Here is a 24664-nt window from a genome sequence, read left to right on the forward strand (position 1 = left end):
CTTTTACGGAAAGTAAACTCTAACTGTGACCCAGAGATGTGCTGTGATTGCAGGCCTGTAGTTCTTATGGACAAATACTGCCTACAATGCCTTATTATATGCAGGTTCTGTAGTTGTTGACACACACGTCCAAATCAAGATCATTTATCTTTAGCAACTTTAAAATGCACTTTGCATGTAAAGTAATATTAGTCAATAACAGGACCGAAGATATGCTCTGTGTAGTAGCTTGATTGGGAAATAGGTAAGAAAGAGCACAGTATGATGTTTATGAAGAGTGCCGTTTAAGACATGCCTACCTTATCACTTCTCCCTCTAGTTTGTCCAGCATACCTAGCTTACTCCATCTCTCTGGAATCTGTTCTTCCTGGTTCTTAGCACCTCTGGATGTGTTTCCCTCGTACAAACCCATGTATTTCCATCTGTTCCTTTCTGAGTGTCAAAGCCTCATGAACTCTGCCTTAACGCTTCATTTTTTTTTGTTGTTGTTGTGTTTTTTTGTTTTTTTTTGTTTTTTGTTTTGCTTTGGATCTTAAGCAACAGTCAGTGGAGAAGATCAACTTTGAAGATTACAATAAAGTACCACACTGGTTAATTAAGAAGCACCTTCCCACTTTTGCTCTTCTCTTTCACAAAAGAACTCTGTTCCTCACCTCTCTCCGAAGAATGCAATGGACCATGACTATCACGAAGCCTTGTAATGAATCAAACACAGCAAAAAGGATTTGAAACAATATAGAGCGTTTATCTGTCATGGCCAGCACTGCAGACATCCACGTCAGAGCCAGAAGGGGCAGCACCACACAGGAGCTCCAAAGTGAGGCCCTGTCGAACGAGAAAAGATAGCAATATTACGTAGTTGTGTGCTATGCTCCAGGCCATAACCAAACCCCCATTCACTCTCCCAAAAAAGCAATCTTGTGTGGCACCAAGACCATTAACTTGGAAACCACAAAGCAGATAACACTTGAGAATTTCACTTTTCTTTTATAGACTGTCCCACAATCATTATAAAGGCAGTTGCCAATGATAAATATTCAAGTATTAGCAAACACAATTTTTTTCCATCATAGCATTTTCTCACATGCACATGTACAATCGGTAACAAGAAGATGTAAATGATTGGGACTAACATGGCATTACTGGCGGTGGTGGCTGACAAAGCTGTCGTAGACACTACTCCACACTTGGCACATTTGAGCGTCAAACCGCTATGAGGCTCACTCATCTGACTGCAAACAAACAGAACACCCACAAAAAGAACAAAAATATTGAATTGTCACCAAAAATGTGGCAGCCACAAGTTACTTTTTAAAATACTATTTCATGCAGAAAGAGTATATTTATCAAGGAACATTCTAGATCATTTTATAGATTCAGTTACACCATGCATCATCTCTGCAACATTCACCTTTTAACACTGTGGGCCTCTGTAGCATGCAAAGGATGTTTCTGTTACTTACATTACAGATGGCCCTGTGTCTATAAAATACAATTGGCTAATACATTGAGTTAAATACACCTATGTGCTTGCATAAACATAAAGTAATAACCCTTTATTCAGACCCATGGTAAACAAACATGTGAGAACTCTTAGCTTCAAAGTTTTTCATTTTCATATGAAGAAATTTCAAATATCAGGAAGACCTCCAGAAATGTTAACATTATGGCATGAAATCTAAGAAAGTAAGGTATGTACAATATTATACACACACACACACACACACATATAAAATCTTCAAATGTAAGAGATGTAGTTTCTAACTGTACAGATTCTTATTTTTAAATTTTTTATAGCATCAATATTTGTTCAAATTATAGGACGATCTGAATACAGGGGTTGATGGAACTTGACAAAATATTATGTAATAAAAGAGCATCTATTTTCTACATAAAACATATTCATAATGGTAATTAAGTTCATAGTAAGAGATTCAAACATACAACATTTAATGATCTATGTTGGCCCAAGACATTTTGTAGGTGAATTCAGAATTTAGTTATGTAGATCTTATCTACTACTTTATAGAGGCAAAATGAGGCTATGTAGAAAAACTTTGCATGCATTTTCCTTGCTAAATTGTTCCCTGAAACATTATGTGTTTATTAATATATAAACCTCCTAAGAAAACCAAAAAGAAATTACAAGAATCCAAATTCAAAGCTTTCTTGTGGTTTACTTTTGTACTCCATTCCTATGTGGTGTTTATGTCTAAAACATGTTTGCCCTGTAAGTTTTTAAATTAATGTTTTAGTGGGGCTGTGCTATTACATAGAATAAGTGGTGGAGGAGATAATGCCTGATTTCTTTTAAGTGAGTACACACATTTATAAATTATATCACAGATTGATCAGCAGATCTCATGGGAAAATAAAACAAAGGTTTGCACATAGGTTGTAATTACTCACTTTACTGATCTAACTTTACTGATCAATGCAGGGTCTTTTTCACTACCACACATGTACACACACTTGTAGCATGATGTGTAGTTTACTCTCTGAATAGTCCTATGAGCTTGTCAAGACTTGTCCCCAGAGTAGTACCTCGTTCAGTTTTCTCATGGCTGCATAGATCTACCTTCTTCATCTCCAAACACTCTAATTCAGGGGACCCAGACACAATGCCCCTCTTAAAGCTTCATAGACTATTGTGGTAAACAAGCAGAAATGAGAACAACTGCCCTAAGCATGCACCCGAGTCTCTTTCTTGTTAACTTAAACACATTATTACTTAAAAGACCCGTATTAATCATTTATTGTTTCTTTTATCACAGAAGATAATCATTTGATACTAGTTATTTCTCAAATTTAGGATACCTTTCCCCTAGGCTCTGAGACAAAACTGAACAACCAAAGGTTACATTAATAATAATAATAATAATAATAATAATAATAATAATGTAAATACCCAAGATACAAAGTTCTTAATCCTGAAAACCTGATTTAAGTATGAAATTTTCTGATAATTTATAGCAGGGTTCAAAGTACTCATTTGTCTTTATTTGAGGTCTGGGATGGGCTAAAAGGCCTACACATCCTTTCCTTACAGTTAACCAGTTGTGCTGCTTCGGCATCCGCATACTATAGACAGGAATGGAGTAGAGTGAAACATCCCCAAAATATATGTGATCTGTATATAAATTAATGAAATGTGGAAAACATATATTAGATTCTAAATTGAGTTCCTGCAATGTAAAATAAAAGATTTCTTTGTTATCTAGAAAATGGTGCACTCATAAAATTGCAAGTCTAAGCAATGATGAAATACAAAGCTGACTTGTCCACATTGTCTGATAAATATATCACCACCAGGGAACAAGATGTGGATTGCTACCCCCCTCTCCCCGAATTGTTCTTGTATTATTACCACAAGCCTTGGAGTCCACTGCTCTTGTTCCCTTCTCAATGCTTTCTGTTTGTTTTAGGAAAAATTACTTGACTATTTTATTGTGAACATCTAACAGATTCCCTGGAAAGAAAGTATTCTCTCCTCTACTTGAAGAAAGTTCATGGAGTGTATAAAGGGAGCTAACTTCCTTCATTTCAAGTAGATATGACAGAGCAGTTGAATACAGCATACAAGAAAACTCCAATGCAAAAAATTGAGAAAATATAATTTTTGTTTAAAGATATTCTAAAAAGATACATTATAATTTATATTGTTTTTAGCTATTTCCACTAATCATTTTATATAAGATATACTGTTATTTTCAATAAGTCACCCTTGGTAAATATATTTTATGTATTAGAAAACTTTTAATATAGTTTGGATGTTACACAGCTTTTAAAACTTTTTTATTATTTATTAAACATTTATTCATTCATTCCTTTATAAATATTTATTGAGCACAATAGATATGCTTGGATAGTTCTAATAAGTGATTATAAAGTATGAAAAAGCAATAAATTTAGAAATAGAAAAAAAATGGAAGAATGAATAACTAGGCCCTATATTCTACTTTAAATAACATCATCTAATTTCACAAAATATGCTCCTCTCTATACGTATATATAGACATTTTTATATGTATATATTCAACCACCCTGAAATAGTCAACTTTACAATTAGTGAAATCAATTATTAAGCCAGTCAGCATCAGCCACGTTCAACACTTTCTTGGTGCATCTGATTAAGCTCCTCTTTGAAGGCCTTATTACTCTCTTCCTCTCTGAGGACTAAAAGTAACTTCACACATTCATAGTGTTTTAAGTTTCCTTTATTCACACTTCAGATTAGAGACCAAATTTGAATCTATGTATATGTAGTTTATCTTAGAACCTCCATTCAACAAATGTTATTTAAACTTGGCCGTTACCTTGACAGCTCTCCTGTACTCAGGACAGTAACCACAATTCTACATGTAGAAAAAAGACTTTAGCATCTTTGAAGAAGTCTCCATATGAACAGGAAGACACTGAAGCAGATTTGCCAGTGAAATCCATGTGACTTCTAAGAATGCTTTTAGAGTTAGAGGTTTTTAATTATAATTGTCATTGCCAACATGAAGATTAAGAGCAATAACTTTTAAATTCACACTCCAGCAATGGTAGCTAAGTCTAGAGCAATGTGAATCAAACTTGACAGGATACACAAAATAATGAAGTGTGAAAAGAAGCACTGGCCACAGGTTTGCGAAATCCTCAGCATTTTAATGAGCTCATCTCCCTTTCTGACCTCTGTGTCTTGGATGCTGAGATCATGGTCAGGGAACTTTGTTACCCATGTTATTTCATTCGTCATAAGGCCCACTGTTTGTTGGGTAAGGCTTGCCATTTGCGAATGTTCTTCTGAAACCATTATGCACATTACTTCATGTATTTAATGTGGTGAAAGCAATTTTCCTATTTAATGGATGAGGAGATAGGGCTTCAGAAAGATGAAGTAACGTGCCCAGCTATTGCGCTGCAGTTTTGACTTTGAATACCTCCTTTAGGGATGCTGATGCCACTAGGACTAGAACCGACTTTCTCTATGCAGTACTTAGACTGATCAACAGAAGAAATGGTGACTCTATCCCTGCCACATGTGGTGAGTTAGCAAGGATGATTCTGTGAAAATCTTGTGTCAAATGGAATAGAAAACTCAGTGTTGACAACAAGTTCAGGAAAGTTTAGAAACTGATCTGTAATGAAAAACAGTATGTAGTTTAAAAAGTGCCCCTGTGCCAGGAAGGACCCATGCTTTGATTATACCATTGCAGTTCTAGGGACATATGTGAACAATATTGAGGTGGTTTTTTTTTTTTTGTTGTTTTTGTTTTTTTGAAGCTATTAAATTTAGTCTTTTACTAGAGAAAAGAACTACCTGAGTTATCTTACTTTATAATCATCACATATATTATAAAAACAGAAAGATCTTTAATTTATTACCAGTGAGTGATTATATATTATGACTGTTAAAAATATCATAAAATATTAAAAAACAATTATAGGAATATGTTTTGAATGAAGGTACATTTTTTTCCAGAAAGAAGAAAGCTGTAACCTTTTTTTTTTTTTTCTCAAGAAAAGACCCGTGAAGACATCAAGGGCATTAATATCTCACTCAAATTTCTACAAATACTTAGAGTGGGGTATTGCTGTAACTTAAAATGCTTCTATAAATATACATAGGAAGTGTTTGTTGATATTGTAGTAACAGTAAAAATGGAGTAGCTGATTTTATAGGTTTTATAAATGGTTAAAGTGTGCACATGAAAATTATAAATAATTGTTCTAGCAAATTATATTTTAAACATAAAAAGTATACGACAAGAATAATGTTTGATAAGTATCTATTTTAAGTGAAGTTTTTTGTTGCTTTGTTTTATTTTTTTCTGGTCTATACAATTAGCTAGAGAGGAACAAACCAACCAACCAACCAACCACTATTTCACTCTATTTAGTTTTACCTCTCCCAGTTGTGAGCAAAAGTTTTTGGGTTTTGAAATCCCTTACCTCAGGACAACTATTTGGAGTCTAGAGTTAGTGTTTGATCTTAATAGATGGGCAAAAAAATATGCACACCCACATCTTCTTAACGGTCTGATTTATTACTTCTATTGAATATCATGTTATACCAGAGAAAACTTAAATGGCAGAATCTACCAGATACACTATTACATCAAGAGCAGAGTTCAGGGCATAGCCCTACATAAGTGATAACCCAGACCTGGACTACGGGATTTGCTTGTAAAGAACCTTCAAAATCTACCAATGGCAGCTTACCCGGCTCTGTGTTTGAGCTTTTTATCTAGGATGCCATCTCTGGAAACAAGTTTATTAAATACCAAAATGCCAATCACCATGTTGACCTGTCAAATAGAAACAAAGTTGACCTTTCAATGATACTGAAGGGGATCAGGTCCCTGTTTCTCCAGTAAACATGTCTTAACCCCCTATGGAGGGCATGATTCTGAAGAGTGATATGAATGACTTCTTAAAGGACTAGTGAGCAGTTGAACAGTGGTGAATGCCGCTATCATTTATATGTCCACCAAACACATTTCATTTCCATGGTTTGCAGTTTAACATGGTGAAGTTAACCTTCAAATGCCTAATTTTTAAAAGGGACCAAACCCCCAAGTCAATCTGGTCTTATTCTTTTAGAGGAAACTTTGAATAAAATGATGGGCTAAATGAGTTTTATTCTATGCTTAAAAGCCAACGTATTTTAAATCTCCTAGCAAGGGGCTGGGCTGAGTCTGGGCAGGCAAAGGCACTTGGGATTTGCCACTGTCCCCAGCAGCGAAGACAGAATGGCTAGATGGTCATAGCAGCTATGTGACTGCTCTATCCCAGGGTCAGGAGCTTTCTGATACATTGTGCTCTCTAAGAAGGGAAAGCCTATTCAATCTCCAGATTCCTTCAGGGGATGGAGACAGGCATTAATTCTTCAAATACACTTCCCTGAGCACTTCTTTTCGACATCTTTCAAAGACTTCCTTACTTTCACTTTCACTTTTTTGCATAATAGGGATGAATCAAAATCAGTAAGAAAATGTTCTTTTGAGTAAAATTGTGAGGCACATTGGTAGAAGGTGATGATGATGAATACCCATCCCCATGTGACAACCAAGAAAATCAAAGAAGAATCTTTTCCTTTCACCTAACTTATCCCTTTATACTCTATCATCAGTGGGCTACAGACCCATGCAACTGTTCCTCCTCTGTTAAGAGAAGACTGAAATCTGTCCCCTTGCTGATATGAGAAGGATCCAAAGCATGTCTGTTAAGCAGTGAGTTAGGATTTTCCCTCTTAGTGTCTGGGCAACACACCACTCATTCAGAGAATGCACATTGGACTTCATTCTTAAGTTCTATGTATTCTATTAACTCACAATTTAAACATGAAAGGATTTATGACCAGAAGAGAGACATTGTATTGGTGTTCCATTATATGCATACTGGTCATTTCTTCACTATAGGGTTATATGTATGTTAACCTAGCAGCCGAGGAAATGAACTCAATTGATTTAACAAAAATCCAGTGCAACAGACAAAGTGTTCCCAATAGTTTCGACTTCCCTATGCTCTCCTGTAACACTCATGTCTTCAGTGGTGTGGTTCGGTTTTGTTTCTTTCTTGTGAATCATGGGCAGTTTTTGTTCCCTGTTACAGCTTAAAAGAATGAACAATCTTTAAAGGAAGAAGCATCAAATAGAATTATTAAGAATGACATTTCCAGCTTCCAAGTTATTGAATGAACCACTCAAAGAACTGAAGGGTAATTATCTAACTGATAGTCTAACTGAATAGTGATATGAATTTTTGTATTTAATATATCATTTCTTTCCTCCTTTATTTTCATCAGAATGATGAGTGAGTATAAAAGAGAAGTGGGGGAGAGAGCTTAGAGAGAGTGAGACACACACACACACACACACACACACAGAGAGAGAAAGAGAGAGAGAGAGAGAGAGAGAGAGAGAGAGAGAGAGAGAAGGGGATAGAGAGAGAAAGAGAGAGAGGGGGAGGGGGGGGAGAGAGAGAGAGAGAGAGAGAGAGAGAGAGAGAGAGAGAGAAGGGGGTAGAGAGAGAAAGAGAGAGGGGGGAGAGGGGGAGAGAGAGAGAGAGAAGGGGAGAGAGAGAGAGAGAGAGAGAGAGAGAGAGAGAGAGATGCAATGGAAAGATGCTAGAAAACTTTGCATCTTACATTTTTTAAAATTAGGGAAATAATTTGTTATTCTAAAAGGAAAATAATTAAAGTCTTTGTACCTAACATCTATTGGTTGTTCTTAACTTGGAATAATACTGACTGGTAGGGAACATCAAAAATGTCTGGAGATGTGGTAGGCAGAGGGAGGGACACTACTAAATATGCTAGAATACTCAGAACAGACTATGGAACAATGAAAAATCCATTCAAAAACTTTTTATCATTGAGTTTGTGAAACCAACATGTACATATATATACATACAGATGGATAGATGATAGATAGGTAAAGACATTTGGGAGTGGCATTCTTGAATAAATCTTCCTATTCATATGTAAACACGTTATACAAAATAATATAGAGGTTTAATGATAATAAAGGGTGGGACTTTATATATTGAAGAGGAGTAACTTATTGAAGTTCACTTGAGTTTCTTCACACATCTGAAATCACTGTACTAGGAATTCCACTCTCCCAAGTTTAATAATCTTTAGTACTTAAATATGAATATTTTAGAGTAATATAAGATAGAAAGCAATTGATATTAAAATTAAAGTAATAAGTAGTAGGACTTTAAAATTTCTACCCACCAACCAGTTCATCAAAATTGCCATTCTACGTGAACCACTGCAGTATTTCTTTTTTGCTAAGCAATCAAATAAGTGAATTTCAGAGTTTACCAGGACAACAGCGGCTGCAGGTCCAACGAAGGCGTAGAGCAGTCCTCCTTCAAGAGACAGCCAGCAGCTAAAAATAGCATTAGATAAAACTAACAAAAATCAGTGATCAGCATCAGGCCACTGGATCGTGATGCACACAGCATCGGCTAGAATTTGACCTTGCAGTATTGACGCCTTTCCAAGATTTATAACTTAAACCTCAGAAGCTGTAGAAAACTAGAATTAGAGTACCCATGGGGGAGGAAACACTACATACCCTTCAGCACTGGGGGGCAGTTAAAATTATTTGTATGTTGCAATTTCTTCTTTTGTTTTCATTGCAAAGAGATGATCACAAGAAATGCTGATTTACCTCCCTGGCTGACTCCTTCAGAGGGACTTTAAAATGATCACTGTGTCTAGAAAGTCTTCCTGAGGCCACTGAGATACTGGGCGAAAGTGACTTAATAGCTGGCTCTTTGGAACCTAGTGTCTATGGTGAGATACTTTGTGAAGCCTTGGTGCAGGAAGGAGGGGCTTGGACCTGCCTCACCTGAGTGTACCAGGCTCTGCTGACTCCCCATGGGAGACCTTTCCTTGGAGGAGGGGGGAATGAGGGGTGGGTTGCGGGGGGTAGGGGGTTAGGGGGGTGGAGGGAAGGCTGGGTCGGGAGGAGGAAGGACAGAGGAATCTGTGGTTGGTATGTAAAATGAATAGAAAAATCTCTCTAAAAATTTTGAAAAAAAAAAAAAAAAACATATCAAGGCAAGAAATGGACCACTCAGATTTGTGTGGTTCTTTCCTTTGATTTTACTATTGCCCAGACTACCAAGAACATTCCCAGTAGTAAGACTGTGAATTAGAATGAGTGCAGCTGTGTTTGTTCCAGGGACTAACTTCACCAAAAGATGGAGGTTTGCACTGATGGGGCTATGGAATTCTTTCCAGTAAAAATACTCATTCTCTGAATCAAAAGGAAATGAAGCAGCCAGAGGGCACAGCACAGGTGTGTGCAGATGGAACTTCAGATGCCCTCAGTCCAGGAGAGTGATGAGGAAAGCCTGAAGGGCTGGACCTCACTACTGGTGAGCAGCCATGCCATCACTTCACGGACTGTGCTTGTCCCTTTCACCATCTCAGTGCATGAAGCCAGTAAGCTGCCTTCACTAGTTAGACCATGGAACAGTGACTGTACTGTGTCTTGTCTAACCATGATCTGCTCTATAATTATTGGGGGCGTGGTTCCATAATGAATGTATTTGCTAAAACTCAGAATATGATACATTTAAGAGCATAAATGCGACTCTCGAAGTTATACCTTAATTAAAATTCTAATCTATTTGTTATATATATACACACAGAAACATTAGTATATACATTTACAAACGTGTGCATTTGTTTAAAGCTAACACATGGCTTGGCATGCCTTTGAACTTTATAAACTCAAAAGTGGGAACCACAAATACCAGCAAGGTGTTTTATAAATCCTTGATTTACACCAAAATAGTTACTTTACTAGAGGAAGTAATAACTTAAAGCAGTTGTGCTATAGTAAGTAGTAGTCTTTAAATAAACACTTAGGATTTTCTTTCAGTGATATTGATTGAATAAAAAAAAATTCCAAAACTAGGTGTTTTCCCAGCTCTAAGGAGGAGTCTTTGGGATGGGCAGGTGAAGTGATGTCCTTTTACATACTTTTAATTTGGTGAGTACAACATGCGGCCTGCTTATCAATAATTCCTAACTTAAACCTGGAAACAATTACAGAATGTCACATTGTGATGCTTATTTATTTAATAATATGCACACTATCCATTTCTCAATTACATACTCAATATGAAAACGGGTGTAGTAAACAGTGAAAGTGTATTGCTTCAAATTAGAAATACTAAAGTTAATCTTTGCTATAAATTGCTTCATGGACTTTGTGAGCATCACAGGCATAAGATGGGCCATCATACCCATTGGCTAGGCATCTTCTAATATGGAATCTGGCTCCTGACCAATCCATTGCAATGCATCACCATGAAACAGCAGCAAAGACTGAAGTAATAATAGCTGATGATACTAGATACAGACATCAGTGATATTGGAAGCTAAGGGAAGAGTCACATCCTAAAACATAGCAGAAAAATAGCATCAAGATTTTCTAACAGAGAGTACTTAAGTTTTGACATGTACAGTAAGTACATACTAATGTATCTTTAAAGGAAAATATACTGGTCTTAGGAAGAACTGGACACAGAAGTGAGGATTCTGAGTAGCTGCATTACCTTCTTTACTTCTGTACCTATAAGCCACCTTCTGGCATTGTTAATGTCTCAGTGACAAAGTGCATGCATCCAGAGGAGACAAATAAAACCTGTATGGTAACTTTCTTAACTATCAACATGGTTAGCACTAGAGACAGACTTACTAGTGATCCGTGCCATATCCTTTCGTCCTGGTGAAGCCCACAGACGTGGCTACGACCAAAGCTGGCAGTCCTGCAAGGAGAGCAAGGTGACATCTCACACTCCGCTACAGCCAGTGTGGACACTTGCCCAGGACGAGCCCAGACAAGCTCCGGATACTCAGATCCCAGCAACTACTGCGGGAAGAGTCCCCTCACAAGGCATGCTTATACCACAAACTTTCAAGAGCAAAACTACAGAGACAGGTGGATTTTTTGACGTGCTGCACTGCCCTGCTGTTGCTAGGTTACCGCTACATCTCACATGGTTTTAAAGAGAAGTAATAACACAGATTTAGGATATCTTTTAAGTTATTTCTCCCTCCCTAGGGGTTTGCACTGTTATAAAGGAAATTTATAGTTATAAAACCGGAAAGGCAGAAAACTGGATGCCTTGGACTGTTGGAAGAGTGGAATGTTCACCCGACCACATATTGACCATATCAAGTTCAACTTATAATTAGACCCCAAAAGTAATTTTTTCACTTAACACATTCTTTTCAACTTACTTATAACAACAAGGATGTAGAAATAGAGAACTCAATTACCTGAAAATCCAAACCAATTTTTAAGATTTCCTTTACCGCACATATAAACATATTTAGACATACAGCATTTCTAAGAAGAACATGCTTGCTTTTTTTTATTAAAATGAAGCCCCTCAGTTAATCATCCCCTTCGCATGCCCCTCTGCCTGTCATCTGTCTTCTTATCTCCCACACTTCTTGCTGTTTTTTTTCTCCTGTGAATCTACTGATAGTCTCTGTACATTCATCAGCTTTAAAGACAAGAGCTGTGAAGAGCCCGCCAAGGTAAGTCAACACGTTTTAAAATAAATACTGAGAGCTATACATTCATAACATAAATCACACATATGCACTCTTTCTCCCCCCCAGGTCCTTTATCCTGCATTCCATTTGTTGACTGAATATTTTGACTGAATGAATGGAGTTCATTAGAAATAAATACACAAACAAAGATACCCTAAATAATACCTAAGGATTAGGAATCTTTATTTCATATAAATTGGATTTCCTTTGTTTTCTCAATTGATTGTGATGTGCTTCTCTCCACTGATAGTCTATATAACTCTTTGCCTACTCAGAGAATGTTGATATTACCTATAACTTTGGCAATGAACTGCAAACTCTTTCTTCAAGATCTTTTGTAACAATATTTAATCAGGTAGCTATTAGTTACTGGCAAGGAACTCATCACTCTTTTAAAAAGAGATTCCTGCACTTGTACTCTCTTCTTTCGATCTATGGTCCTCATTCACAACAAAAATGTTCCCTGGTTCAATACTTCCATCATCTTAGAAGATCTTTGTTATGGAATCTAGACAAAAATCTTGTGAAACTCTAAGTAGAATGTAGTCTTCAATTTTCCATTTGCTTCTACAAAGAGTCCTAATACATCAACTAAGTATGGATACACTCCTGCTGAATGCTGGTGGATAATCTTTAAGTGCTTTTGATCCTGTGTTTCAGGATGAATTGTTCTGGTCCTGTACTAACTTCACTAGCCCACAATTGCCCAGGTTCCTTTTAAAACCTATTCTCATCGTCTGATGCATGTATGTATGAGTACATATATGTCTCTGTGTGTACTCATGTACAGTTATTTCAGTATGGGGATTTTAAAACTCAAGGGCAAACATCAAAAAAATCTGTGCTTTTTCTAAAACTAGCTTTTAAAAAATTAACTATGCTTTCATTCAAACTAGTCTCATGAAATCACCAATCATTGAGATGTCTCTGCCATGAAGCAACTGGAAAGGTTTCCCAATGATGGGCAATGAATGAATTCCTAGTTTGGCAGCGATTGTAATGCCTACTTTTGAGAAACTCCTCAAGGACACGTGAAGTTTCCTTGCCTCACTGAGGGTCCACTCCTCTTCCCCTGTGCTTCATTCTTAACATTCTGGAGGGTTTTTGTTTGTTTGTTTGTTTGTTTGTTTGTTTGTTTTTTAATAGAACACTTAGAGGTTTCCTAGGGTTTGTTATATAACCTGTGACTACCATGATTTGGATGCCCAAACAATTCAAAACATTTTGTATTTTCAGAAAACATTAGCAGGGAACACATTGTCTTTCCAACTTTAGGTAGCTCAGGTCTTAAGGTGTACCATGTAGCTAAAACCTTTGGTAATTAATTATTCCCTTATAAAGTTCCAAATGACCCCATGCATGTTTCTCTCATGTATTTCCTCTTCATGTTTCAAGTCAGACACCTTAGTAACCTGGGTACAGACTCTTTTTACTATGTTATGATGTTACTCTCAGTGTCATAGTAATGAAGCAAGAAAAGCATATTGATGTGCTTACCCCATCCAAGGCACAGAAAGCGTTTCCTTATAAGCCGTGTCCTGATCTTTCCAGTTACAGCCATATATGACTGCCACGCTTCTGTCAAAACCCAACAGAATGAAGCCAGGAAGAAAAAGTGCAGGAATGCAGTGGTGGTCGTGCAGATGCTCTGTGGAGACAGAAGGCAGCACACACTCAGCCTGGGCAGGAACCTCTGGTTCAGGGAACTGGGCCTTTCTCTTCCGCCCTCCTGTCCTCATCTCCCTTTTGTTCTTAAATGAGAGGAGAGCCCACTATGCAGTCCGCACAGCCTTTAGCTCACCATTCTCCTGCCTCAGACCCCTGAGCTCTATGGCTACAGGGATCTGTTACTACTTCCCACTTGAAGAGGTTAACTTCTGATGGACTTTTTCTTCACATGAAAGCTCTCAGTGCCAGAGAAACTATTTACAGAAATTAGAAACCTTATGGTCTCTAGTCTCTATACTTCATATAATATGTGCAACACAAAAATACATGCCCTAATTCCATCTGTGTTCTCAGTTTCTTTAATGAGGAGAACCTACACTGTGCATTTCAACTCAAGGAAAATTAAAATTACTGCTTCAGTTGATGTTTTTTAAATAAAATTATGGAAATGGTCTTTTCTTTAGTTTAAGTTGCAGACACAATGTATAGTTGTTTTGAGTACATTCTTTATCTTTCTTATTTATCCAAGGATTCTTTTTGTTGTTGTTGTTGTATCTGTGTTGATGTGAAGATTATACTGGCAAGCTCAACAGCTTTCCAAAAGAAAGAAAAAACAACTTTGCTTTTACATGTATGTGGTACCCAAGTTATAACAGCAAAATACAACATAAGGTTTGGCCAATAGTCTAGAGCAAAGGTGAGGTGCATTGTGAAGTATTTAATAGTCGCATTTGATGTTACTACATTGCCCTGCCTGTCTTAATTACATAATTCTGAAAAGCTAATTGAGTCACTGGCAGTACACAGCTATGATTTCATAGATATTTTTCTTCCAGCAATCTAATCATCCTAAATGTGAGGGCCATTAGCCGTGCCTTGTGTGCAAATGACGAGCGGCTTCATTTTAGTAAAGGCTGCTACTTCTTTCCTGTTGGTACGGCTTCTTTGTGTACATCTTGTAATACAACTCCTCATAAACCAGAACCAGCAACAGAATCAATTTGTTTCTTCGTCAGTCAGCCGTTCCAGAAATTGAAACACACACACACACACACACACACACACACACACACACACACACACACACACACACAAAGAAAAAAAAGAAAAAAAAAGACATTAGGCTGCTAATTAGATACTAGCAGGCTTGAAGGCACTAGAGCTGGACTCCTCCCTCTTAATCACTGGAGCATAAAACAAGAGTCAGGAAACTCAAGCGTCCAACCCTGATCGGAGGACGCCAATCTGACCCATATTTCCGTCTCAGGGAGGAGATCTGATGTCTTCAGCTGCCTAAATGACAACTGGTTCCACAAAGTCCTGACTGCATCAAGGACAAACTATTGCTCCCCTCTTTAAGAGTCAGTACAAATGGGCCTGTAATCACTGGCCAGGAAAACGCCCTTCAGGAAAGCTGTCTGTTCCAGTGATTTTTAAGACTTGTATAGAGCACACGTTGGTTTTTGTTGTTGTTGTTTACATGTTATATTTGCCAAGTTGTAATAGTATAACTTCTAAATGACAACTTTCATGGGAGCAATTTTCAAGGGACTGCCATTATTTTCCATAAATGTTGTCAGTTTCCACAGGCATCAGTATTCTGGTGTGTGATTGTTAGGATTCCTTAATCTCTCCTCCCCATACACTCCACACTTTACTTCAACAACCCTACAGATCAATTCTCTAAGTCTTCCCAGTACTAGGGCTTTTCCCACTGATAAGCCTCCAACTCGGATTAGCTCTTTCAGGTTCTGATGTTGACACCTTTTCAATCATTGCGATCACCTGACCCACCACAGTGACTTTTGGCCACAAAGCCCTTTCTTTGCACCCTCTCTCAGTCTGCTCTTGATAGTCGTGTCCTCATGCATCCCATTTCCAAATTTAAGACTCACTAGCCCCTCAAGTTCATCATCAAAATTTGTTTGACCTGCCATGCCAAACTCGGCTCTTGAACGGCCACAGTTGACGAGTGCTATTATATTACAAGACTCAAAGCAAATTCAATTTAGTAAATTGAACTCTGTTTCTACAGCTCATTTTCTTGATGGGTAGCCTTTATCCCCAATTCTTAGGAACAGTAGAAAATATTTTCTGGAGGCAACTGATGAAAACATATTACTTGTAGTGAACCAGAAGCTACAAGCAATCGTAGAAAAAGAAAATCAGAAGTAGATGAAGTCAAATTGAAGCTAGATAGCTCAGCCCTGGGCATTTGGATAAGGACAACACAGGAAGGAAAAGTGTGACAATATGTAAATGCCATGGAAGTTCTAAAATATGTTCCATAGTACTTCTTAAACAAAACAATAAAGAAATCGAAAGAAAGACAGCATTTATGGAAGTATTATGGAAGAATTCTTCAGAACTGAATACAATCTTAGCTAGAGGGCCGATTAAACAGGAAAGACACATAGACACACAGACACACACACACAAATACACATTCCTAGATACACTGCCATAAAATTTGTTAACATCTGGAATAAGACTAGAATTTTAAAGTGGTCAGAATTTAAAGAACGGTAACTCACAAAGGAATAAGAATCAGAGTGATATTAAATTTCTTGTGAGGCACGCAGGATCCAAGAAGGCAGTGAAAAAGTGTCCTTGTTCTAACAAAAGAGAACTTTGAGGTTCAAATTCTATATGTAGGCAAACTGTTATCCAAGTGACAGGCAGAAATATATTTGTAGAACTGAAAAGGCACTTTGAAGTTTATTATTTTAAGGTTCTCTCTAAAAGAATTGCTGGACAATAAAAACCACCAATAATAACTTCAAGAGGAAGGAATGGGCTAAGTGACAGACAGCAAACAAAAGAAATCAAACATATTGAATCTAAAGAAAATTTTATTTACTATATTTTGTCTAATCTTAAAAATACAGCTACCTAGATAAAGAATTCAAAATAACACCAGCGAGGGTCAAAAGGGAAGAGACATGAAGGCTACAGAGAAAAACATGCCAAACCTCTGTTTTTCCCTTCTGGAATATTAGAGAGACTGCGTGACATACAACAGATATATTTGAACATTTCTGATAACCCTGCTAATTAAAATAATCATTATAGAGTAGAAAGAATATATTTGTAAGTAAGTAAAGAAAAATAAAACTAATAGACATCAATAAGTTCAATTAAAGATAAGGAGAAAGGGAAAAAACAGAATCAGGATAAAAGGAAAAATGTTTCTAATAACATAAATCGCAATAGCTTTAAACTCACTAATAAAAATTCAAAAAAATAAAAAACCAAAACAATCTTTCGTACTCTATTAAAAAATCTATTTCTGTAATGGTTTTGTGAGAAAGACTCAAAACCACTCACATAGGAAGACAGAAATAAGGAGATAGAAAGACCTACATCAAGCAAATGCTAATATCCAGAAATCAGATATGACAGTGATCCTATCAGATAAAAGACATTAAGGGAGTTAAGAAGGACTTTTCACACTGGTATAAGGAGCAAACAGTGACAAATGTTTACAAGTAACACAGCTTCCGGAACAGTAATGACTGTTCCCAAGATACAAAACAAAAATTGAGGTGGCCAGAAGAAAAGCTGAGTATAAGAAAGGACTTGGGACACAGCTGTCAGTCACAGACAAGTGCAGGATAGAGTAAGTGCAGGGTAGAGTGGGTCCTCATGATCACTGGGTCCTCATAACCGCTACCCTTCTCAGAGTCCAATGCTGCTCTTTATTGTCGTTATAGTATGGTCTCACTTCCTATGTTATTGATGAAGGACGGACTGCCCTTTCATACTCCCCATACCTCCAGTCTGAAGCTCCTCCTTAGCCCAAAGCACATGTTCCCCTTCCATTACACAATGCAAGAGGGTAAGTAGGGTTCAGCTCTGCAGCCACACATTGCCTGCTTCATTTACTGAAGTTTCAGGCCTTCCTTTTCCCTAGCTGAAAACTGAGGCTAAGAAAACCGACCCCATAAAATGGCTCTAACCGTTAAATGATGTCATACAAGCTGGGTGTGATGGTGGACACCTTGAATGCCATCCCTCAGAAAGCAGAGGTGGGCACATCTCTGAGTTTGAGGCCAGTCTGGTCTACAGAGAAAGTTCCAGGACAGGCAGCGCTACATGGAGAAACCCTGTCTCAAAACAAACAAACAAACCAACATCATACATGTAGGAAATTTGATACAGAGCAAGCATTCTTTTGGGGAGAAGGGTGTATTTTAAATTACCGTATTATGAAATGTAGTAAAGTTTGATACACTTTACAAGTCTATATGCTTATTGACTTATTGATGACAGAAGCATGACATATTGTAACGGAATTCACCCACATAACTACAGACACGTCAAAACGTAGAGCATTACCTGCTTGTCAGTCATCACTGTCCATCCAAGAGTAACCACTATTCTGATTTTTTATCATCAGAAACAGTACTTATACACACAGGTCAACTTTAAAGTCTCCTTTAAGCTAGCTTGTTTGTATAACATATCTCCCTATAAATAGATATGTTGAAAGACCTCTTTTAAGCCAACTAAGGCTCCTTTTTGTTATTTTTGTTTTCTCTTTGTTTCCAATTGTGGTCATATTTCTTGAAAGGTTAAGCTACACATCAATTTCCTTATGACTAGATCCTATCCTTGATGTCTGGAATCTCCTTCAATTCTGCTTCCATAGAAATTCTGATTTCCAGCACTAATGAATAGAATTTTTAAAACCTTGAACCTTGAACTATGATTTTTTAAAAGTATGGTCTTTAAATGCTTCTGTATCTTGAAAAGCTCTAGAATACCATAAGTCATCTAATTAAAGGTCTCAACAGGTGACTTATTTGCTCTTGAGTTAGTTTTGGAAATTTGTGTTTTCTAAGGGAGTTATCCATGGCACGTGAATTTTAATTCTTTTATTACAACTTAAACCTTTTCATTTCTAATGTCGCTTACTCATGGCCTTTCTCTCTCTCTCTCTCTCTCTCTCTCTCTCTCTCTCTCTCTCTCTCTCTCTCTCTCTCTCTCTTTCTTTCTTATTTATTTTTTGAAACAGGATTTCACCAAACTAGCTTTCATCTTCTGAGTACTGGGAGCACAAGGCAGGCTTGTTTTTTATTTCTTATGAGATTTATTAGGAAGTCTATTTTACCAATTTTTTCAAACCTTAATTATTGTTTAATTTTACTTTGAAAAATATTATACAGTTCCAGAGGTGAGTTTCTTAGTGTGAAGTAGAATGTTTTATTGCTTTTTATTTGGCCAGGTTTTCAATAGTCTAATAAAATACACACTGTGGTTCCCGAAAAAGAAATTCAGCAATACATTTAGCTTGTAGATACTTTAAAAATAAAAAATGAGCCTTTTAAAGAGAGACACAAAATGCAAAATTTACATGAAATATAGAATATAGAGAAGCTTGGTTTTGCTTAGTTTTGTTAAAATATAAAGGAAAAAAAAACCCAGAATATTGGAATGAAGTGTCTCAGCATAATGTTTAAAATTCAGAAAAAGCGGCAGCATATACAGACCGCATCTATAGGATATATTGTATTCTATAACATTTTAGTGCATAAGTCAAATTATTTAGTTATTTATGTGGTTTTGTGGATTAACATACTGTTTTTTTTTTTTTTTTTTTTTTTTTTACAAAAACTTAATTAAAATGACATCTGTTGTGAATTCACGTATATGGGACATGAACATTGTCATCTTGGGATACAGGCAATTCCTTGACAGTGTGAGGAGACATCCTCACTAATCATCCAAATAAGTTTGAAGGTTTTTTTTTTTTTAAAGTTTGGCTCCTAATAAATGTGGATTTACATTATTCAGAAGATGGTACTTCTTATAATCTAAAAATAAATTATGGTGAGGATAAATAAGATAATGGGCAAAGGGGCTTTAAACAAATGAGTGTGAGTTGTTAATAATTACATCACATTAGGAACTTAGTCAAGTGTATGAAGTTTTCATTGGTAAAACAAACATGTCTGAAGATATTTGACTACCTCCTTAAGGATGATGGGAAAACTAACTTATCAGACACCTTTCCATCTTCAACACTGTTTTTTTTTAGTAGCAATGAAATGGGAATATCTTACACAGGAGGCAGTGGGGCTTGGAGAAATGACATAATTACATATACCTAGGTCAGAAAAGAAGAGTGATACCCTTTTTTGACCACCATGTACTACTGCCCTGTACTCCAAAGAACTTCGAGTATGCTAATGTTGACTCCCTGCTAAATCATACCTTTTGAAGTCACTCCAAAATGCTTTTCACTTACAGTGACTATAGCTGCTAACTGTGTCTAAATGTAGAAACGATTATCATCTAAGTCACCATTAAAGAAAACAGATAAATGTACCATTTTCAGGTGTATTTTTTTTTTCTATAGATGCCACTAACAAATATCCTTTGAGATCACCTGGAGAGAGGACCTAATCATAATGGCATAATTTATAAAATCCAATATGAAAAAAGGCCCACTATTTCATAAAATTAAATAGAAACTATTACATGAGGAATCCAAACAGAAACTTGAATATTAATGTCATAATATCTAATTTCTCTTATTTCATAATTGCTATAACATGCAACACACTGACCATAATATTATTTGTAGGCATTTCACAATACTTCTCCTTGACCCAAATACTTAGCTTGGGTCGTGTACTTCTTTGAAGAAATGTGAGACCTTAGTGGAAGAGCTATGATTAGCTCTAGTTCTCGCTTGTGAACTTTTGTTCACCATTAAGTACAAGTTGAAGAGTGAAGGGCAAAGGCAATAGGTTCTTGAGTTCATAGTCAGTCTAGGCTACTTTGTCAAACTTTGTCTAAACAAAAAAACCCCAAAAAACATAGAACGAAACAAAAACAAACAATAATGAGAAATCGCCCAGAGCTATACAGAAGAAACAATATCTCCCCCCACTTTCTTTATGAAATTTAAAGGACATTATTTTCTGTGTAACCAATATCTCTGCCAGAAGACAAACTCTAAATGTATAAAATTGAAAAGAGAGTTAAATATAACACAAAATAATTGCATGAATGAATTATAAAAGTGGTATTAATTATGAGAATCTTTAATACCTTATTTTCAAATTATGAATTTCATATTAAATAAGACAGTGATATTAAAAAATAGATGCCAGATAAATGTGAACAGAGAGTAAAAACTGTTCCATAGATTCCAAAATATGTATCTCAAAGAAAACATGCCCAAATTTGAAGACCTTGGAAAGATTATTACATACAATGGGAAATTTTAATTTTTTGAAATATGTCTTTTGAGAGTCCAGACATTTGTGTGTCATACATATCAGGTACCACATTATATCCTATTATTTCCTGGTTTGTGAAAATATTAGCCTTACTTAAGATGAAGAGAAATGAAGCCTGCTTGCTAAATTAGGCCACAGTTTAAATAAAAATTCACTAATAATTTTAAGTCTTCAAATTGTCTTATAAGTTCTAAGATACATCTAGGGGTTGATTTGCCCTGAATTCTGTGTCTGGGGAGGAATCATTTGTTAGTGGGTTCATACCCTCACTTAGATACTCCCTCACAGCTTATAAACATTACACACGGTCACTTACAATCAGAGACAAGAATGATGCAAATAATAGTTGCCATGAGGCCTCAGCCCTACACAAAGAACAATAGGCAATAGAGCAAAGCTGGGATCAGGAGATGTGGTCCTCCCCAGGGAAGAGTATACCAATTGGTGATCCAGTGCCAAATGGTCAGCCCAGAAAACATACATACAAGTTACATGCAAATACATATATGCATATAATAACAATCAATGAAAAAGGAGACCATGAATTTGAAGAAAAGCAGGGAGAAGCATATTGGAAGGTTTGGAAGAAGAAAAGAAAAGGAGAAATGTTATAAAGAAATTATAATCTCAAAAATAAACAGAAAAGGTTGCTTTTTGAACCAAATACTATTGCTCTGCTAAAGGAATTTAACAATAAAATAACTCCTAATGATATTTATTGTGGAATATTACTTTAGCTATGTAAAGATGTGTTACATTTGTTTATATTGCAGAATATCACTTTAACTATGTAAAGCTGTGTTGCATTTGTTTAATGCTGCATTTGTTTAATTATGTAAAGATATGTTGCTATTTTACCTTGCCTGCCTAAGGCACCGGATTGGTCTAATAAAAAGCTGAACAGACAATAGCTAGGTAGTGGGGGGATAGGTAGGGCTGGTGGGCAGAGAGGATAAGTAGGAGGAGAAATATAGGCTGGAAAGAGAGAACAAGAGATGAGATAACAAGGGAGAAAGAGAGGGAGATGCCCGGGGCCAGGCAGTCACGCAGCCGCTAGTCAGCAAGACACAGAGTAGAACTTACAGAAGGATAAAAGCTATGATAAAGAAAGATAAAAAGTCCCGAGGCAAAATGTAGATGAAGAGGAACAGGTTCATTCAAGTTACAAGAGCTAGTGGGACAAGCATAAGTTAAGACTGAGCATTCATAACTAATAATAAGTCTCTGTGTCATGATTTGGGAGTTCTTTGGTGGCCCAAAAGAAAAAAGCCTGCTACAGATATTCTGTTCTACCCATAGATCAATATCTCCTCAGCAATCATCAGGGGCCTCTCCTTGCAGGAGATGGGTGCTAACCCAGAGACCCCCAGCTGGACAGTGTGCAGAGAGTGAGAGACTTTAGACCACCCAGTCCTAACTGGGATGTCTTCATTAAATCTCTCCCTTCAGGAATCAAGGATCGATGTTTAAGAGGAGGCTGAGATACTATAAGACACAGGAGAGATGGATGGCGCCAAGGAAGCAGTAAATTCGAGACCCAATAGAAAGATGCACGCGTGAACTCACAGAGACTGTGGCAGCACACACAAGGCCTCCATAGATTCAAGCCAGATGGGGTCCCAGTGCTGAGAGGGGGAAGTGAACACAGACTCCCACCTTGACCAAGAAGCTACCTGTAACTGATAGCCACTTGCAAAGGAAAAATTAGTTTTCTCCAATAGAGTCTTACTGGGTATATTATACACTTAAGGGTAGACTCTCGTAAGTAATTGGTTAATTACTCAGTGTTATTTTTGTAGACTTTTTGTCTCATATTGCTTTGTGGTTTGTTACAGTTGTTTTCAGCTTATAGTGCACATAGAAAAACAAAATGGCAGCACAGTTGCTGGGATACCCAGGCTTTGAAAAGGCTTCTTGGGTGACTTATAAAGGAGAAGAACATTTTTTCTGTCAAGAAGACATTTATACTGTTCATCATGCTTTCTCAAGGGTCCTGTCAGAACATGGACTGAAATTACATTTTGGAGTGGGGGAGAAAAGATCCTGTGTTTTAATAGCACACTAGTATTTTTTGACCTCGATGTACACTCTTCTCACTGGGGTCTCTAAAACTGCATGAGTGCATTGGTGCCATTGCCTAGCTTTAGACCATTGCCAGTTGACTGGCGTTCAGCTTAAGCAACAGAATTCCTAAGGCTCCCAGGTGATCCTAATGGGCATCCAGGGTACCAAATTGGCAGTTCAGCTGCCAAATGTCTGATCTTCCAGTAAGTGTCCAGTGTCTCACAGTTGCCTTCATTTACTTGTACAAAGGAAGTTAAAACTCGACTATGGACAGTTACTGTATCACTGCAAACTTCTAAGAGCTTGGCAGAATCTCAATACTATTAATAACAGGTACCATGCATCTTCTCGGTTTTCTTATAGTACCTTGCCTGGACTCAATTCTTACGTTACCCTAAAAAGAATAATAGAAATGAAACATTTGCCTTGATTTCATACTTTCATTTATAATGCCATTTAAATGGGCAGACTTCCTTACAGAACCTGCACTGAAAGCATAATGAATGACTAATATTCGGAAGAATTTTAGAACAATGGGGAAAAAAAGGCAAGTTATAGTAATCTTGTCCTTGGTAGTGTGCAGGAAAGAGAGCCGTCTACAGCTGATTCTGCTTTGGCACTCTCAAAACATGTGGGAGGAAATTCCTGTTGCTAACCAACTGACCAATTAAATTATGCTACCTGCCAATATCGGGTGTTGTCTGGAATCTTGAGTGTGGCGATTTGTGGATAGAAACTGTTTCCAAAGAAACAATTTGAGATTGGTTCCTTCCATTTGTGACTATCTTCCACGTTCCTACTTACCTACATCTGAGCCACCCTAACATTTCTAGTCCGATGAGTCTAAAGATGAACTCCCTGCCTTCCCTCCTAAACCTGTTCTTTCTCCAGTCATTGGTAGCAGTGAAAGGTCCCTATTAACACTAACAAGATGTCATCCTTGAAATGTTTCCACATTTCATCAATTATCAGTTCCTATTTGATTATCTAATAGTGACACATCAAATCCATGGTCTCTTCATTCCTACAACCCCCACCTGAGGCTATCTCTCAGTCTCTCAAGGAAGATCAATGGAAGAGGAAGGTCCATACCAATCCCCTCCCACGCCATGGTTCAATCCCCATCAGTAGGGGTGAACTGGAAACTTCTAACCTAGGCATACCTTGGTGGGATCCCTGCATCCTGCTCTCAACAAATTCATGGAGGAACAGCCATAGAACATGTCTGGCACACACTAAGCACTTAGTCACTATAAGCTCTGGTTGTCAGAGCTTTTTATAATTTATAATTAATGGAAGGAGAGATGGGCATGGGATTTCTACAATAGGAAATGCTAAATGTTAAGTGAGGAATCAGGGAAACAAATGCTTGTAACTCAGGAAGAAGAAGCAATAGCCACAAATGCTATGGATAATCTGAGAGCACAGAAAATAGAATCTGAAACACAGAAGGATCAGTTTCTGACAAAGAAGAGTTTGGAGCAGATGAAAGGTAACAAAGGCTGGGTGTCATGCCAATGAATTAGCATACTCTATGGTTGAAAGTTGAGACACTCAATTTGTGATGGCTTCCTCTTTTGTTCTTCGAGTAGGAATACGGTCAGAT

General features: G+C 37.1%; 1 protein-coding gene across 3 annotated transcripts in view; it reads right to left on the reverse strand.

Moving 5' to 3' along the window:
* Adgrb3 (adhesion G protein-coupled receptor B3) overlaps positions 1–24664 on the reverse strand; it is a 725876-nt gene that overhangs the window by 46777 nt on the left and 654435 nt on the right. For 2 of the 3 annotated variants that reach the window (XM_036167756.1, XM_036167754.1), the window contains exons 20-25: positions 13574–13724; positions 11211–11280; positions 8816–8882; positions 6208–6293; positions 1134–1232; positions 654–825 (exon numbers count right to left, since the gene is read on the reverse strand). In XM_036167756.1, the coding sequence (XP_036023649.1) occupies positions 654–825; positions 1134–1232; positions 6208–6293; positions 8816–8882; positions 11211–11280; positions 13574–13724 (645 nt within the window). The remainder of the gene's footprint in view (positions 1–653; positions 826–1133; positions 1233–6207; positions 6294–8815; positions 8883–11210; positions 11281–13573; positions 13725–24664) is intronic. The other variant, XM_036167755.1, reaches the window with a different exon arrangement.

The sequence above is a fragment of the Onychomys torridus genome, chromosome 18 (genome assembly GCF_903995425.1).
Source record: "Onychomys torridus chromosome 18, mOncTor1.1, whole genome shotgun sequence".
In the NCBI taxonomy this organism is placed as follows: domain Eukaryota; kingdom Metazoa; phylum Chordata; class Mammalia; order Rodentia; family Cricetidae; genus Onychomys; species Onychomys torridus.